This window comes from Mytilus galloprovincialis, chromosome 7 (assembly GCF_965363235.1).
Source record: "Mytilus galloprovincialis chromosome 7, xbMytGall1.hap1.1, whole genome shotgun sequence".
NCBI lineage: Eukaryota > Metazoa > Mollusca > Bivalvia > Mytilida > Mytilidae > Mytilus > Mytilus galloprovincialis.
The window spans coordinates 37,714,176-37,733,505 of record NC_134844.1 but is presented as its reverse complement, the minus strand read 5'-3'; the positions used below and the strand labels follow the sequence as shown (position 1 = coordinate 37,733,505).

The following is a 19,330-nucleotide window of genomic DNA, read 5'->3' as shown; positions in this document are numbered from 1 at the left end:
CTGTCAAGGTACTATACAAACAAAATGGTAACGGTTTTACCTCAGACGATATAACAATGCTAAATTAGTGAGTATTACGTAGACATATCTACATATATATATATAACACCTATTATGTTGTATGTAAGTGTGGAAGTACAATGAAATATATTACTCCCATGATAAGTCTGACATAATAATTCGTTTTAATACTCCTATATTTCATACGTAGTATTGCAAGAAAGATAACTCAAAATAAATTTTATTTTATTTTCATTTTCTGTCGATGGTTGAAAAAATTAATAGGCTTAGCTCTAAAAATAGCATTAATTTCTCACACAAATGAAAAAACACGTACTATACTCATCATATACTAATGAATCGTAGCTGAATGCGAGTATATTCTAGTAGCAGTACAATTATACGTATCTGGATCATAACTTTCCGTTATTCGACTCAAATTTCAATCATGAAACTTTCCTGATAAGACTCCCTGGCGTTCCTATGTTAACAAGACTCCATTTCGTATGATTCTTCACATTGATTATATTTCGTTCTTAAAAGTGCAACCTTTAATGTAAGAAAATAGCAATCTCTTTAATAATCAGCCACCATGATTGTTCTTTCGTCACTACTATTTTTAAACAGGCTATTTTAAAATTTGTTGAACTTTTCAAGTTGTCAATCGTTATACTGCCGTTCTTGAACGAACCTAACGTCAAAGTATTATAACATTTTATGTTATTTGCTCCCAATAATTGAACACTCAGACATGCTTCTAATCGCGCATGCTCTAGTTTATCATTCGGATGTTCTCTAGATCCGGTAACGACTACCACTTTTGTAATGCTTTGAGGCTCGTCGAATAGTATATGTACTGTATCATTTACTCGTGGTGCTGACTGAGACCAGAAGTAACCATAGTCTGCAGAATAAGCTAAATCTAACGGGAAGTCTGGTGACACTTTCAGCGTGGTAAACAATTTAGCAGTCGGGTTATCGCCCTTTAATGATTTTTCAAAATTATCAAAATATTTGTCAGCTGCATTCATAGTTTTTCCTGGAAGAGACGAATGATATCCCACGTGTCGGAAAATTGTTGGTCGACGAATTATACGTCCTCCTTGTAGATTCAAATGGTTAAAATAAATATATAAAAAATCAACTGGTTGTTTATCATAAAACATTAAAACGGTTTTTGCTAGCTTTTCTAATTCTTTAGAATGAAATACTTTTCCAATAAATCCCATGGTTGAAAATTCTAAACAGGTCCAATCGTTTTTTTGTTCTGCTATAAATTTCTTAATGGCATCTAAATAACCTGATATTGTAAAAACATCGTCTTCTATTTGCATATAAAATTTCGAAAGGTCTGAACTGTATAGCCATAAAAATGCATAATCAACATTTTGTTTTGATCGCCATTTTGTTCTTTCCTCACTATCGTTAAATGTGTGTTCTAGATTATCTAATTTAGGATAAAAATCTCTTGGTGCTTCTATGACATGCATATCACCATTATTTAACAGATTTTCGTATTTATTTCGTATTTTAGTTGACATTTCCTGCTTCCACGTGCTGTTAAAGTCTGCTAAGAAAATTACAATAACAATGTCAGACAGCTTAGCTTTAGTTGTACAGTTGAGAAGTGAATCGACGGTTTCAAAAAAATAACTGGTCTTTTGTCTTCGCACGGTGGGAATTCCTATTGTTAGATATCCTGTAAAGTAAAACACGAAAACATCATGTGAACCTTATCCGGGAAATATTTTTTTACATATATTTCCATTTAAATGTATCTCTAATACTCATAATTGAGTTTGATAAATGTTATAAAGACAAATTCATCAAAAGCACATAATTTCAGAGGAATCTAAAAACTTTTTAAATGCAATCGTATAGTCTTAACTTATACAAAGATGTAGAAATGAGATAATTACAAATGTTATGATATTTAATGGCCATGAGATATCATTTTAAACAGATGGTCAGTGAGTCACGTGACTGTATGAATAGACCATATAGATATATTATAGTAAAAAAATCAAAAGAGACGCACTGAACCAAATTCATGTTATTTTATTTACATATTTCATAACCTACAGCTTGCATGGCAAAAACTTACATGTGTATCGTATTCATGCAACAAAACTTACTAAATGAGAGGCAAAAAATACCAAAGTGAATTTCAAACTCATAAGTTGGGGGGCGGGAATGGACAATACCACGGCAAAAAAAGACGAAAAGAATAAACCACAGTACAAAAAAAACATGGAACAAAGGAATGAGCAACACGAATCCCGCCAAAAGCCCGTATTAACCTCTGGTGCTCCGGAAGGGTAGACAAACTCTGCTTTATAATCTTATATCGTATATAACAATAATTGCGACCACTACATTCAGTTTGGGTTTTGACGTACAGTAAAATAATTATGTGACTGAAAACATTACAAGTCATTGTCGGATTTTAAAAAAAAATGAAACAAAATCCATCCTCAAAACCTAGTACAATAGACCAGCGTAACTACTGATCCATAGATATGCAACTGGTATACTTACTTGGTAATACTGATCTAGTTTTAATCATCTGTGCTTGTTGTCTCCAGTTAGGCTGTTGTCCTGGCTGCATAGAAAAATATACTATAAAACATCGTTTGCTATTTATTTAAAGAACATTTGATCAGGTAGTGAGTGCAAAAATCAATTATCGTCTTCACTATGAACATGCTAGATATTATTTATATTAGTGTTGTCTGGTTTTATGATTTCTTTCATCTTCTCATTTTCAGGTCATCTCGTTTATGAATTAGAGGCGTTTATACTCAAATTAAAATGCTCGAAATACTGGTGCATATTATTTGAGAGTGGTCTTTAAAGTATTTCATCTCCTGTCAACACTAGGGTTGTGATTTCGAACCCCCGCACTTGGCAGATTCATTTGACCCCAGTATTGATGGACTTCGGTTGTCTATAATTGTCTTGGAATTTTAGTGGATAGTTGTCGTAATGGCAATCATACCCCATCTCCTCAGTTTTATAGTCTTACCACTCAACCAACCAATCAATCAAACAAACAAACTATAGTATAGCATGCAATGCGAATTATTTGTTGCTCATTTATGAAGGCCGTATGGTGGGTGACCTTAAAGTGGCCAATGTTAACGTCATTTTGTTTCCGTCTTATTGGCAATCATACCACATCTTTTATATATACTTATTTAATTTTGAGTTCATATGTACTTTAAAGGGAAATTCCACAGGCGCTTGGGTCTAGGATACAGTACAGATTTTTTTTTTTTTTTTTTTTTTTTTTTTTATTAAAATATTCAATTTTCTATATTTATAATACATATCTATCACTTCTGTGCATGTCTCACCTAGTTTCGAGTGATTTAAACGACCCAGAGAAAATACCCAATTTTACTATCCATACTAAGAAACAAAAAGGCAACTAACTCGACGCCATTTTTCTGCTATCTATAAATAAATAGATTGACCTACCTGGATTCCCCAACGATTTCTCTGGGAAAACGTGCCTTCCTTGCCGTCAGATCGCACACATCGTTGATATTTATCAAATTGGTATTGTTCGTAACATTTTTAGTCCATCTCCAGCATATAATAAAAAGATTTTAACTATTTTGACTAATTTCAAATTTACGTGCCCGGAAGTTGACTGTTTTTCCCGAACTTTTGTTAAAGGGAAGTAATAATTTCCCGGACTTTCTCGGAACATCTCTCCAAGTACGTATGAAAATAATAAAGTGATACGACGATTTCCGAACTTTTACCAAAAAGGCGCAACTTATTGCCGGAAAAGAATCTGTCATCATATTCAGTCTGAAATGATGACAATTCAACCAAAGGAAGTTACTCATAAAAACATTGATTCAAGATTATTTATATATATACAAATACTCACACAAAATTGACTTATGAGAGGAATTAACCAAAATTAAGCCACTGACCATTTGATCTGATATTTATTTGGTGGAAAAAGGGGGGGGGGTGCAAGGAAATTTACTAATTTTTTTCTTTCCACGAAAATGTTAATGACTTTGTTTTAATTATTACAAAACATGGGTCATGTTAACTGAAGTAAAAAAAAAGGGGGGGACAATATTTCCAAATTTTGCAGTTCCCTTTCTAACATAAAATCAAAACTGTGTGTTTTTTGAAAATTAAAAGATTATGACCACTAACAATCAAATTAGGGGCTTGATCTTGTTCTATGTTCATCATATCTGTTTGTTAACATATAGTATTAGTTCGGAAGTCATCGTATCACTTTGTTATTTTCATACGTACTTGGAGAGATGTTCCGATAAAGTCCGGGAAATTATTACTTCCCTTTAACAAAAGTTCGGGAAAAACAGTCAACTTCCGGGCACGTAAATTTGAAATTAGTCAAAATAGTTAAAATCTTTTTATTATATGCTGGAGATGGACTAAAAATGTTACGAACAATACCAATTTGATAAATATCAACGATGTGTGCGATCTGACGGCAAGGAAGGCACGTTTTCCCAGAGAAATCGTTGGGGAATCCAGGTAGGTCAATCTATTTATTTATAGATAGCAGAAAAATGGCGTCGAGTTAGTTGCCTTTTTGTTTCTTAGTATGGATAGTAAAATTGGGTATTTTCTCTGGGTCGTTTAAATCACTCGAAACTAGGTGAGACATGCACAGAAGTGATAGATATGTATTATAAATATAGAAAATTGAATATTTTAATAAAAAAAAAAAAAAAAAAAAAAATCTGTATCCTAGACCCAAGCGCCTGTGGGAAATTCCGCGATTTTTTACTTATCATCTAATTATGTTCATCTTAACATAAAAAAAACACATTTGCAAAGTTTTAAATTTATATTCCTTCTAATAACGGAGAAAATCAAGTATTTGTAACTTTTTTGGTTGAATTCTCGAGTGGGTCGTGACGTATTAGCCCGATTTATTGAATTCTGGGAAAAAATAAAATCTGTTTAACTCTTATAGCTTATCGACAATATACGTAATTAAAAGCGCACAGCTGACGAATGGTCGAAGTTATTAACCACAATATAAGAATGAACGAAAATGAATATGCATATACCGTTTTGTATTGATTAAATTAAACTCATATAAAATTATCTCTAGTAAATGTTTTTGAATAAATTTAATTAATTATTGTTGAGATTTTTTTCATAAAATATTTATTGAACATTTTTACTGATATTGAACTGAAAATATTTCAGTTCTATTTACCGTTATTGTTTTGATAATCATTTCAATGCAACTAATGTGTGAGCAGAGTGTGTATATTATTTTGTAAAGGTCACTGTATATTTCTCGGCTTGAGGTCAATTCGTTTACCTTGTAGCTATTTAGCCGCAGGTGTGAGTTCAAGCGTACACAGGTATAAATGTTGTTATTTGGAAAGGATAAACAGAAAGGATTAGAAAGAGTATGCTGTCACGATGTTAATACACTAAGATTTAATACACGATGAGAATAAAGATACAATAATTAAATTGTGTAAATTAATTGAAAATTAAAGAACCTTAGTGAGCACGCTCACATACCCCACGTCCCCACATTGTCATTGTAGAAATTAAATAAGTATAAGAAAAAAAAATTGTATAAGAAAAAATATTGAATAATAATTTCCTGTCAATATACATAGTATGTCCTTATTATCTACAAAATTTCATGAAATTCTGTTGTGTGTTTTCAGAGGAGTTGAGATGACAAACTGTTGCAGAAGTACATTGAAGCAAATAAGTTCAAAGGGGCATAACTCCTAGAAAAAAATTGAACCGTAATTTCCTGTTGATATGCACATCTACATAGTATGTCCTTATTATCTACAAAGTTTCATGAAATTCTGTTGTGTGGTTTGAGAGGAGTTGCGATGACAAACTGTTGCAGTAGTACATTAAAGTAAATAAGTTCAAAGGGGCGTAACTCCTAGAAAAAAAATTGAATCGCAATTTCCCGTCGATATGCACAACTACATAGTATGTCCTTATTATCTGAAAAGGTTTCGTGAAATTCTGTTGTGTGGTTTGAGAGGAGTTGTGATGACAAACTGTTGCAGTAATACATTAAAGTAAATAAGTTCAAAGGGGCGTAACTCCTAGAAAAAAAATTGAATCGCAATTTCCCGTCGATATGCACAACTACATAGTATGTCCTTATTATCTGAAAAGGTTTCGTGAAATTCTGTTGTGTGGTTTGAGAGGAGTTGCGATGACAAACTGTTGCAGTAGTACATTAAAGTAAATAAGTTCAAAGGGGCGAAACTCCTAGAAAAAAAATTGAATCGCAATTTCCCGTCAATATGCACAACTACATAGTATGTCCTTATTATCTACAAAGTTTCATGAAATTCTGTTGTGCGGTTTGAGAGGAGTTGCGATGACAAACTGTTGCAGTAGTACATTAAAGTAAATAAGTTCAAAGGGGCGTAACTCCTAGAAAAAAAATTGAATCGCAATTTCCCGTCGATATGCACAACTACATAGTATGTCCTTATTATCTGAAAAGGTTTCGTGAAATTCTGTTGTGTGGTTTGAGAGGAGTTGCGATGACAAGAAACAGGACTGACGGACTGACGGACGGACCGACGGACGGACGGACGGACGGGTCAAAAACATTATACCCTCCGCCACTTCGTTGCGTGGGGTATAATAAAATTCAGATTCGTAATTCCGAAAGTGTATAAAAATAAAAGGAAACAATTTTTGATTACTTTCTTAGCGGCAATTGGCGTAAAGATTCAAATATGAAGCAAAAAATAGTAGTTTTAATCTTTTATAAAAACTAAATGCAATATTACCCAATTTGATATACCATTGTACATCTGTTTGATATCATTGACTTTACCGGAATTTCTTAACTTGTATTCAAATCTGGCTGTGTTTAAATGCTAATAAAACTATTGCAATTTTAAAGTTTTTAATTGACAAAAATTACAACATACAACATGCATGATTTTTTTTTAGTTTATTTTTAACATTTTATTCTTACATAATTAAATTCATTTGACAATCATTTACACGAACTTTTTGTGAAAAGAATATCAATTATCTAAGCTAAGGCATTATTTCTTTTGAGGATTTTTGAGGATTTTTTTTAAAATTCTATGATAATATTTGTGCAATGTTGAACATGATAGCCGTCATTAATCCAAATAAGTAATACAGTAGTTGTAATAAAAGTTATATTTTAGTCATGCATAACTGATATTGACGAATTTATAATAGTTCGTCCATACATCGTTGTTCTTGAAACAATCATTATTAGTATACATGTAAGTTTCCTGACGTATAAGAGCCATTGAGGATGAGCTCCAGAGAAATCAGACTAGTGGCGTTTCGTTCGTTTGTTTGTTGGGAAAGGAGAGGAAATGCAACCGCTTGTACAGATAAACGACAGAATTACCATACAAGCATTTATAGTCAACACAATCAGAAAGAGTTCCCATCGTTAGACGCGGAATATGAAGGCTTCCAAGAATGAACAAGTGGCATGTCTAACTCTGAACAGTTAGAAAACAGACTATCGACATCGACCGCTTGTTCTTAATATTTGAAACTGTATGCATATATATACGTATACGTTTATGATATATATAGTGATGAGTTCTTGCGTCTGACAAAAACTAAATTCCTTCATGGTTATATCTTGCCATACGTTTATATTGGTTTGTAAGGTGATTACTCACAATCGTTATTTGAAAATCCTGTTTGTGAGATGTAGATTCATTTCAATACAGAAATTTCGTCTATATATTTCACAAGTGTATAACACGGAGAAGCTCTGAAGGTCCATTACTCCCATTTTGTTTGGGTGTGAACCATCGATGTTTACAGCAATATCACAGAATAAGATGATGATGGTAGAAAGAACTATGGGCGTCATGTGGCAAATATTACATGCATATCGGACAATGAGTTGTCAATCTGTATGAAAAGATTTCCAATACAACCATATTATTGAGAAGGAATGTTTACATGCTATACTCTCGTACTAGTATTACAGGGTTCTTGTGGCGTTCACCTTAGACACACATCTTTTTAACGATGTTTAAAAAAAAGACAGAACCAATTTAATGTCATATTTCCCTATTTTTCAAATATAACTAAAAGTCTTTTATCTGACAAGAATACCCCTATTTAGCGAACAAGTAATTTTTTCTTCTTCTGTTATTGAATACCAAGAAAGAAAATAAATCCCGAAATTAATTTGAAACTTTGATACTCAAAAGTTTCCCAGCAAAATATTCACATTCCCTGGGGATAATTAGTGTTCGTCCAGTGGCATATATAAGAATTGTGATGACGAATTACTTCCTTTGTTCGAGAACAATCTTATTGAAATATAAATCTGTGATTTTACTAGGTCCACAGCTTCAATGAACCAAAGCAAAAGTTATACATCGACCTGTATTTAAATCAAATTGGTTCTCTTCTTCTTCTGGTATACAATAGTCTATCGACATTCGATGATTACATACTGTTGGCATACGTGGACTAGTCTATTTACAACGTAAAGGGTCCGTAGAAATACCGCAAAGGACTTCTTAGTGCACTCAGAACTTAAATTTTGCACTAAGAACCATATAGAGTAGTATTTTTGGCACAAAGAAAATGCAGTATGGAAGAAGACAATAAAAAGATACATACTTTAAATTTTCAGAATTGTATCTTTTGTAATAAAGAAGTTATTTAAATATAAGACTCGGCACGTGCCACAATACCCTAATTATCACCCGCGGAGTGTGTAATCAATTAAACAATTGTGTGCATTCATCCATGCTGGACCAATTTGTTATTTAGATTGAATAGGTAAACAATCACAGTCAACAGTTTTTGTTTTGTTTTTCAGTATAACAATCGATCTAAATCTTGTTTAATTGTATATTTTTCCAAGTTTTTTTTCTCTGCATATTTTCTCGAGAAAGTTTTTTTTTGGATATGCAAGTTTAGAATATCTTCTTTGTTAATTTATGAAATAAGATTAAAATATAGATCATATAATTTATTTTAAGAACATATATATAGCAATGTACAGTGGTATAAAATATAAAGAATGATAAAAAAAGAAACAGAAGTATATTATATATATATAAACATGTTTAAATTACAAAAAGAAGAAGTATACACTATATATATATATATATATAAACATGTTTAAATTACAAAAAACAGAAGTATAACATTTATATATAAACATGTTTAAATTTAAAAAAGTATAATATATAATAAACATATTCTATTAAATCAAACGAAATGTTGTGTTCAGTTAAAAAAATATGAAACATCTTAACATATTCTATTAAAAAACATGCTGTGTTAAAATTTAAAAAAAAGTAGGATACATTTAAACACATTCTATTAAAACAATTTGTTTTTATTAAAATTTTAAAAAATTATGATAAGGCAGACCTCTTATCCAGGAAATAAATGATAATCTTTATAAATTAAAAAAGGTTGCAAATAACCCTTTGATTTGATACATTATTTTTTAACAAAAAATTGCATTAAATAAATATCTTCAAATCAACATTTATCTGTATTACTTAAAACTACGAAGGTACCCTGCACAAGGCACGGGCGTACCTTACGAAGTCCGCGAAAAAATATTTATATGAAAAGAAAATTTAAAACTACGAAGGTACCCTGCACAAGGCACGGGCGTACCTTACGAAGTCCGCGAAAAAATATTTATATGAAAAGAAAATTTAAAACTACGAAGGTACCCTGCACAAGGCACGGGCGTACCTTACGAAGTCCGCGAAAAAATATTTATATGAAAAGAAAATTTAAAACTACGAAGGTACCCTGCACAAGGCACGGGCGTACCTTACGCAGTCCGCGAAAAAATATTTATTAAAATAAAGGAACATTTTAAACAACACATTTTTACAACTGATATTATAGCAAAATATTACATAAAACAGCACTGATAATACATTTCACATGAGACAGAAACGAATGGTATGTATAATATGAGGCGTCCCAGTGAAAAAATACAGGACCAACAAATATTGGATAATCGCGTGATGACTTTTTTACCACTTTTTTGTTCTTGTACACCAAGTTGGTTACATATGTTGGTCCCAGATTAAATGTCCTGTCAATTCCAAGAATTGTATCTTTGTCATTTTCTATACGGAGTTTCATGTCTTCAATCTGCATTGGACTATACGCAATTATAGACGGTGGCATATTATTTCCACGCGTATATACAGCTTCAGCTACAAATTCGTGATTGTTTACCATTGCTAAAGCTTCCCAAACCTGGTCTGGCAGGTTACTTGAACTTTGGTGAGATTGCTTTTTGTCGTGGTATCTTTTTGATCGAATTTGCTGAAGATCTCTTGGTGCATTTTCAGGATTTTTGAATACCATTTCTTGATAAATGTCAATGTTGGATTTCTTTGAATTGATGCCATTTTGGATTTGATCAAACACTTTTGGATCTGTCCGTTGATAGTCATGTGTGACATGTTTTGCATTACCATGAGGTGCTGTGTTTTCAGGAAATGCACCCGTATATTCAACAAGTGATATTGATGTTGTGTTGGCATACGACTGAAATGACTGACACGTTTTTTGTACATTTTGTCTCTTTTTAATGGCGTATAATATCTTGACAGTGTTACTATGGTATCTTGGATAGGCTGTGGATTTAAAGGGATAAATGTCTTCTTACCCTTGACTTGCTTTTCAATGCAGTACTGACCATCTTTCATACATATAAAACGCAAAGTATTGTCTGATTGAACAACGAAGTCTGTTTTAACAGTACGGCCATTATGGGAATCCCATGCACCACAGTCGTCATGAAACTGATTTGACTTTAAGTGTGTCTTGCGTGTCAAGTTGCTTCTGTTGTCAAGAAGAAAATACACATTTTCTTTTGAACCATTCGGAATTGCGTCATAACATGTAGATTCAGTGTTAATAATTGTTTTGAAGATTTCTGTTGCTGTCAAATTCCCGTTAATGAGGCGATTGTTTTTGAATGAATCGGTTGTAGTTGACGAAGGCAAAAGTACTGGAAACTGGTCCAAATCGTCGATATCTGACGTCGATAGCGGGGTTTGATCTGGTGAACTTGAAAGTGAAGGAATTTCTACCTATATTCTAAAACAACGGTGAAGGTTAAGAGAAATAATAGTCTAATAGTAAAAGAAGCCCGTAAAATTGTAATTTACAGCATATTCAACGTTACATTATGTAAAAGAATTAATTAACTAATAAAAAATAACAATCGGAAAACAGCGGAGATGAAAGGAAATATCTTTGCTAACACATTTATAATATATAACACTAGATGTAAGAAAGTGTTTATTTTCACGGCTGTTACATTAAAAAAATCTTTTAAAAATTGCACATTTTGTTCCGAGTGTGAATAAATTTTCTATCACGATTTTTATTTTCTTTTTATAATTTTAAAACGAATATGATATCTTAACGTAAATAATAACATACAAAATTGCAACCGTTTGATTTAAAAATCAATTTAGGCGTAATTGAATATTCTATTAAATTTCGTGTTGGAATTAGTTGTAGACTTCTTGATTTGTGAAAAATGGCTCATTTTCTTTATTTTCTTTGCAACCAAGATGATTTGAAAATATTCCATCATTTTAGAATCGAATGATATATCTGATACAGCCGTGTAATAGTTTTGACAATTTAAAAAAATATTTACTAACTTTTTATACATTGTTACTTGGATGGAGAGTTGTCTCATTGGCACTCATACCGCATCTTCTTATTTATATAAGGTGAACATTTTGAACAAGCAACCCTGTTCGTAACTTTTTACTCTGTCTACTATACTGTTTCTATAATTACTTCGTATCAGAGATATTAAGTATATGTCTATGTTCGAATGTAAAAGTAATAAGAACTACCTCTTGCAGTCTTTCTATTTTTTTCTTGTAGTCGGGTTTTTCTGAACCCCACGGACGCCACATTTTCACACTACCAGATACCAGATATATCTTTATATGTTAACTCGTTTGTTTTCAAAGATAAAGTGAAATAAAAGATGCAACAATTTCTAACAAAATCACTCAAAACTGGCTTCTTGAAAGAAATCAAAAGAAGTTTATTTAACCATTTCTATTTGAGAAATTCATAAGAAAACATTGTGCACAAAATTAATTATTTTTGTATTAATTCCCTCATCAAGCTTGATATACACCAAGCCCGAACATCTTCATTTATTCAACAATTACCATAAACCTATCAATTAGTCATGATCAAAGATAATTGTTTATTTGTTAAGGTTAATTGAACATGATGATTGGCGATGACCATGTACATCAAGGTATTAACGACAGTCACGTGCTTAGTGGCACGCGCTGATTAAAAAGTCGAATAACTTCATAATTATTAAATATTTTTTTATCAAACTTTGAATTTAATGTTTGTAAGCATGGCCGTTATTAAATACATGTTCTTTGTGCTGATTAAACACTGTTTTCACCTTCTTAGTGCTTAATTCTTGTTCTGAGTGCACTAAGAAGTCCTTTGCGGTATTTCTACGCACCGCACTTTTACCCCTATTTATTTAAAATATATGTTTTTTTCTTATGTTCAATGTATACATGTATATATTTTAAATTGCGCTATAGTTCCGTAACTTTCTATCCAGTCGTATAAACGAATCGTCGGCAAGTGCGTACATTTTTTTAAATCAATATTTCTGGTCTGTTCCAATCTGTCCTTCACTATTGACAATGACTATATATTACATTTTCCCAAATTCACCCTTGGAAAAAATATTTAAATAGATTTTAATTTCATCAAATCTTATTTTTTGGGTATTATTTATATGTTTATGAATTATATTCTTTACACCAGAAATGTTATTTATAAACAAGCGTATGAGTTTAGTAATGACAAGTAAGACAGAGTTGTATATTATTCATCTGATAGTTCAAAATGGAAAGTTATAAGTTATAAGTTATCAGCCGTGTACACTGATCAATACCTGCAGAAGTGAAACGATGCATGAACTTGCAAGCCCGACAGGAAATCGCTTGAATACCTGGACGTGTCACCTCACACCCCTCACAATACCTTTGGAAGTAATACCTTTAGCCATGCTGGTGATCAGATGAGGGAAGATCAAAATATATTTGTTTATTACTTTAAAGAATTATGAACAAATTAGATTTTCGAAAACAATTTTCACGGAACACTTATTTATGATTTCAACTTTGACTTTTCACCTAATTCCAATATCAACAGTTTAAAAACAACAGACCATGGTAATTTAAAAAAAGTAAGAATATTTTTCGTATCAAGTTAGTTAGTCGGATAAAACAACCGTACGATTGACAAGATATCGACACGCAATTACGACTACATCGGTTACTGTAGTTTGTTTCTTTGTGGTTTATAGACATATCGTTTTTATTAATCGGGAAAGAAGACAAAATGGCGGATCGCAGAGAATTGATACTCTAAATTTAAAATCGATGGTGATCGCTTATCTAGCGGAATAAAACTTTAATATCTATGAATTTGAGCATTTTTATACAGAATGAACATAATATCAATTTTTGATTTTTTTGCGAAGTTTCCCTTTAATGACTCTGTTGATATTCAATTTTCTGCAGTCCATTGTAATGATCCTGTATGGGGGTGCGAGAGGCAAAATATCAACAGCTAATAAAATTACGTCCTTTAATGGCACTTGCAAAATGAAAAAGAGACAGTACATGTGATTACGATTACATACATGTATATAACAAAATCATATACGGACTGAACAGTATTTCCGGAAACGCGGATTCAACCCCCTATATATATTACATCCCCCCGACAAAAGAAAAATGTAAATTTTGCTCAGGGTTGAATTCGCTTTACAATATATATGCACCAACTCATATACCATCTCAAAACACAGCATGAAAAATTACAATTATCTGACGTTGCGAAATCTCAACTTTTGAAAGTTAGTAGTTAAATATATTTTTACAGATCCGAAATTGTTTCGTGATACATGTATCATTGAGTAATAAATTCAACAGAGCCCCTAACTCTTACAATATTGTGAAGATGTCCTATAATGATCACATTTCATAAGTTGCAAGTTTCAAAAAAATATATCAACTGTCTCTCACAGAATCATGGTGCACCAAACCCATTTACGCACACACACTCTCATAAAAAATATAAAATTGCTAACAGATAAAACATATCAGAAAGATACAATTCACGGGGTTTATTTATGAAATTATTTCGATATCACTAACATAGATCCTAGATAATACAATCGTCATAAAAGTTCCAAAAGGACGTTAACTACAGATTTCCGTCTTTATACAATGCAAAAAAAAAACAAAAAAAAAACATTCTCTCTACATTTTCCTCAATTTGTTTGCTAATGAAACTGTATATCACTATCGTGTTTCCGTAAAAATCCACTAAATACAAAATGAACCATATTCATACGATCTCATCAACATATTTCAAAAATAGTAAAGATCGATGTTCAATATAAAGATACAAAATTCGGCATTTTTCATAGAAAATAATTATTGAATTACAAATCTGAAAACGCAGTACCAACTTTCTGCTATTATGTTACAAAATTAAATAAATCAAATATTAATGACTAGATAATTCAAACTTGATACTCATGTGAATGAAATTGAAATAAAAATCTACATGTATAAAAATGTGTTTAGCATAATGTCATGTATACGCAATATCAACAATCGTTCATTATTTTCCTCAGAATAATAGAAAAAATCAAGCAAATTAAACATACATAATACGAATTGTTCAAGTATTTCAAAAAGATAAGTAATATCAACATATGCAAAAACAATCTTAAGCAGTTAATAATCAGTTTCCATGTACATGTATATTATATATGCAAATAAACTAATGTCCGTATATTTAAAAAAAAAAGTTCTTATTGAATAACATTGAAATAGGGCTCCGCTCTGTACTGAATTTCATCTGATATCATAGTAACGGATTGTCATGAGATAAATCCCACGGACAAAAACATGAAAAGTTCGCCAGAAAAAGTCTTTGTACCATCATCAAAGGGCATTGTCATGAGATAAATCTCACGGACAATAAGTTCAAGAAAAACATCGCTGTACACAGATTAATAAATTGTCATGAGATAAATCTCACTGACAAAAAGGTTCAAAATAAACATCCTCGTCAAGCATTGGCAATTGTCTTGAATTTTACAACAAATATGTACAATATGAGCGTTCCATAAAATTAAACGCTCACGTCTGAATAAAACATTAAAAAAAACGGTGTATCATGAGGTAAACCTCACGGACACAAAACGACTTAAAGAATTTGTGGAGGTGGTCGGTGGTTTATCAAATCACGGGTTTTCTTGTCAAAATCGGACTCCTTTAGCCAACGGGCATTTTGAGCCGGTTCTCCAATGAAATGAACTAAATAACTCATTGTTCCGTCCACAATTTTCCTAGCAAGTATTCGTTTAACTTTGTAAAAACGATTTTCATCACTCGAAACAGTTTTGTCTCCTGGATCGGTGAAACCTTCATCTTCAAACCGAGCTGGTTTCTTTTTTAATCGGGTTGATTTCTGGATTGGGGACTGAATACTTTTCCCTTTGCACTTTTTTGTTTGTTCGTCTGTCGCATTGTTTGAATTGTTATTCATCACAATTTTTCCTGTGTCGTTCTCTGTATCATTTGAATCATTGTCATTTATTTCAGAATGTGACACTGTCGTATTCGATAATTCACTTGTTTCAGAGAAGTCCGATGCAGTATTTTGGTCCGTGGTTGTATTTACATGCATTTTTGTTTCAACTTGATCCATGAAGTATTGTGCAGGATTTGGTTGACGCACGTACGCCGGTTTTATCCGATTAATGTGAATAGGATTCGGAAGGCATTTTTGTGAATCTGGGTCCTTCAAAACTACCAAATGAGGACTGTGAATTTTATGAATGATATATGGCCCAGCATAACGGTATTTCAGTTTTTGTCCCTGTCCTGTAGGATTTTTGCTGAGATAAACATAATCATGTTCTGCGTACTGTAGAGGGTTCAAACTGTCATTTACACGTTCCACCATTTTTATTTGAGAAGTTAATGCATGTTCTTTCACTTCTGATCGAATTATTTCTAATCTTGCGCACAAATTTTGAACATATTCATGACAATCGTTTGGAAGCGTGTTTATATCCTGTCTAAAATGTCCGGTTAATGGAAAATTAGGCCTCCTGCCGTAAACTATCTCAAATGGAGAATATCCTAGACTGGCGTTAACGGTATTGTTCATTGAGAAAAGAATACAAGGTAATAAATCTTGCCAGTTCTTACCATCTGCAATGTATGGAGTCATGCGTTCGGCTAAAGTTCTATGCGAACGTTCGCACGCACCCAGACAGTGATGTGCAAAACTCGGGGTGTATTCATGATTTATGTCTAGTAACCGGCAAACTTCTTTGAAACATTTACTGATGAATTCGGAGCCTTGATCGCTGATTATAGTATCAAATACACCAAACTGCGAAACCATCCTGAATAAAACTTCAGACACTGTAATAGTATCGGCGGTAGGAATAGCCTCGGCAAATACAAACTTACTAAAAAGGTCAATCGCCGTGCAAACATATTGATTTCCTGTTGGAGATATTGGATTTATTGGTCCAAAAATGTCGATTTGCCACACTTGAAACGGCGAATCTGGCGTACGGTATGCGACAATTCCGGCCTTAGTGTTGATTTTTGTCAATTTCCTTCTTTGACATGCCGGACAACTTTTTATATAGTCAGAAATTTTCTGAGCCAATTTTGAAAAGAAATATTTTTCCTTTATTAAGTCAATTGTATGTTGTATTCCGCCATGTCCGCCAAGAGATGAGTCATGATACATAGAAATAACGGTTTTCACTACAACTGCTGGTAAAACTAGTTGGTAATTTTTTAGATTTTTAGCGCGCTTTGATTTTGCAATTCGAGAATGAAAAAGTAATCCGTTTATCAACATAAAATCAGGCGATTGCAAAAGTAGTTTTCGGGCCTCTTTTTGTGATTTCGGCAGTTCTCCCTTATCCAAGTACGAAACAAATTTTCCGTATTCTGAATCTTTCCGTTGTAGATTGCTTAAACTTTCTACACTAAAGTCAGATCTCTCGAACAGATCTATCATTTCAACTTGACGTCTCATTTGGTTATCCTGATCCGTATTCACATCCGTTGTAAGATTGAAAATATCCGAATCATGTTCATTTAAAACAGTTGATTGATCATCACTACTACGATCTGTTGATGGTACGCTTATATCGGTATCTACGGTATTTGTCGGATTTTGTATTTCAATATTTTGTTTCATATCATTGTCGGAAACGATCTCTATATCTGTGTTGTTTACTGAAACTGGGTTATTTTCGGACGGATTTATTCTAATATTTGGAATGGAAAGTAATTTTCTCTTTGAAACAATTTTGCGTTTTAGTTTGTTTTGTTTGCAAGGAACATCATCTTCCGTATCGGCATCATATTCTGCTGTCGTTTGTAAGTCGGGTTTGTGTTGATAATCCGGATTTAATGAATTGAAATTTGATGTTAAATTTTGATCAACTCGAATATTGTTTATCTGGTCGTTTTCACTAGAATCCGAATGTCTAAATGATGGAAATTTGTATCCACCTTCAATGTTTATATCACCTACTATTTCCTCCTTATACGGGAAGTATGGGTCTTCAATATCAGGACTAATAAATCCATCAGAAATCTCCTGCCGCGGAATACGCGATAGGGCATCGGCAACCTGCATATCCCTTGCTGGTTTATAGCGAAGATCAAAATTATATTGTTGGAGTATGGCGATCCAGCGCTCATAAATTGCTCCCTTCAGCTGTTTTTGAAACAAAGGCTTTAAAGCCTGGTGATCGCATTCAACGATAAATCTACGCCCACGCAAGTATACAGAACAATCAAGAATTGCAGTCACCATTCCAAGTAATTCAAGTTTGGTGGGGCCATAAGATCTTTGCCAACGACTTAATGATTTTGAACCAAAACGGACCACTCTGATCATGTCCTCCTCATGTTCATCAGTATGAATCTGGTAAAGAACGTATCCTATGCCCTTACTGGATGTATCAACCGCCAAATGAAATGGTATATTGTAATTTGGAAATGCAAGAACTGGTGAATTTAAAAGCAAATTTTTCAGTTTTTGAAAGGCATTTTCTTGCACCGCAGACCACCGAAATTTCATATTTTTCCTAAGTAATTTTGTCATTGGTTCTATTTCTGAGCTAAAATTTGGAATGTATTTTCTAAACCAATTTAGTAGACCGACGACACGGCGTAGTTCTTTAACAGATTTTGGAGAAGGATAATCCTTGATCGCTTGCAACCTTTCCGGTGGGGGCTGAATGCCTTTGCTGGAAATTAAATGCCCCAGAAAAACGCATGACTGCTGTGCAAAGCTACATTTCTTGGGTCCTAGTTTAAGACCGGCTTCTTTCAAGCGGCCGAAAACAGTGGTCAAGTCATCGATATGTTGGTCAAAAGTTTCTGATGCTATAAGAATATCATCCAAGTAACATAAGCACACTTTAAATGTCAATCCCTGTAGAATTTTATCCATCAATAACTGAAATGATGAAGGCGCAGAACTTAACCCCATTGGAAGTCGACGAAATTTGAAAGTTCCAAAACATGTATTGAACGCAGTGTACTTTTGGCTGTCTTTATCTACAGGCATTTGGAAAAATCCTGAGCTTAAGTCGATTGAAGCCAGATAATTTGGAGTTTTCCCAGAAAATGATTCAGTTAGTTCGGTCAGATCAGGAATAAAATACGAAAAATCTTGAACTTGGGAGTTTAAATAGCGAAAGTCGCAACAAAATCTGTACTTAGCACTGCTCTTTTGTGAATTTTCTTGTTGTTTCTTGTTTCGATCTTGTTTTGAAACCAAAACAATAGGACTGATTATTGGAACATCCTCAGTTTCACTGACTGGCGCTATTATATTTTGACGAAGGAGTTCATCAAGGTGTTCACGTAAGGCCTCTTTTTTATCAGGTGGAAGTCTATAAGGTCTTTGGTTTTTAGGTTTAAAGTCGGATTTCATGCATATTTTATGATGAACAATGTCTGTGTATCCTAAATCTGGATTTTCATCCGTTACAAACAAACATTTATTTGACTGCAAACACTGACTAAGTTTTGATTTTTCAGTATCGGACAAGTGACTAGGTATATCAAAGTAAGATAAAAATTTGCTATCATCACTTTCATTCTCCGTTCTATGACTTAACTGAACATTTTGCACACTTTGCATTTTACCCTTTGTCCGGTTCTAATGACGTGATTGAATA

The 19,330-nt window shown here is 32.9% G+C and overlaps 1 protein-coding gene across 3 annotated transcripts in view; it reads right to left on the bottom strand.

The window, feature by feature from the left end:
* Positions 1-229: 229 nt before the first annotated feature.
* LOC143082912 (alpha-1,3-mannosyl-glycoprotein 4-beta-N-acetylglucosaminyltransferase C-like) overlaps positions 230-19,330 on the bottom strand; it is a 33,532-nt gene continuing 14,431 nt past the window's right edge. For all 3 annotated transcript variants that reach the window (XM_076258921.1, XM_076258920.1, XM_076258922.1), the window contains exons 3-4: positions 2,539-2,602; positions 230-1,699 (exon numbers count right to left, since the gene is read on the bottom strand). In XM_076258921.1, the coding sequence (XP_076115036.1) occupies positions 552-1,699; positions 2,539-2,602 (1,212 nt within the window). In that variant the 3' untranslated portion in view covers positions 230-551. The remainder of the gene's footprint in view (positions 1,700-2,538; positions 2,603-19,330) is intronic.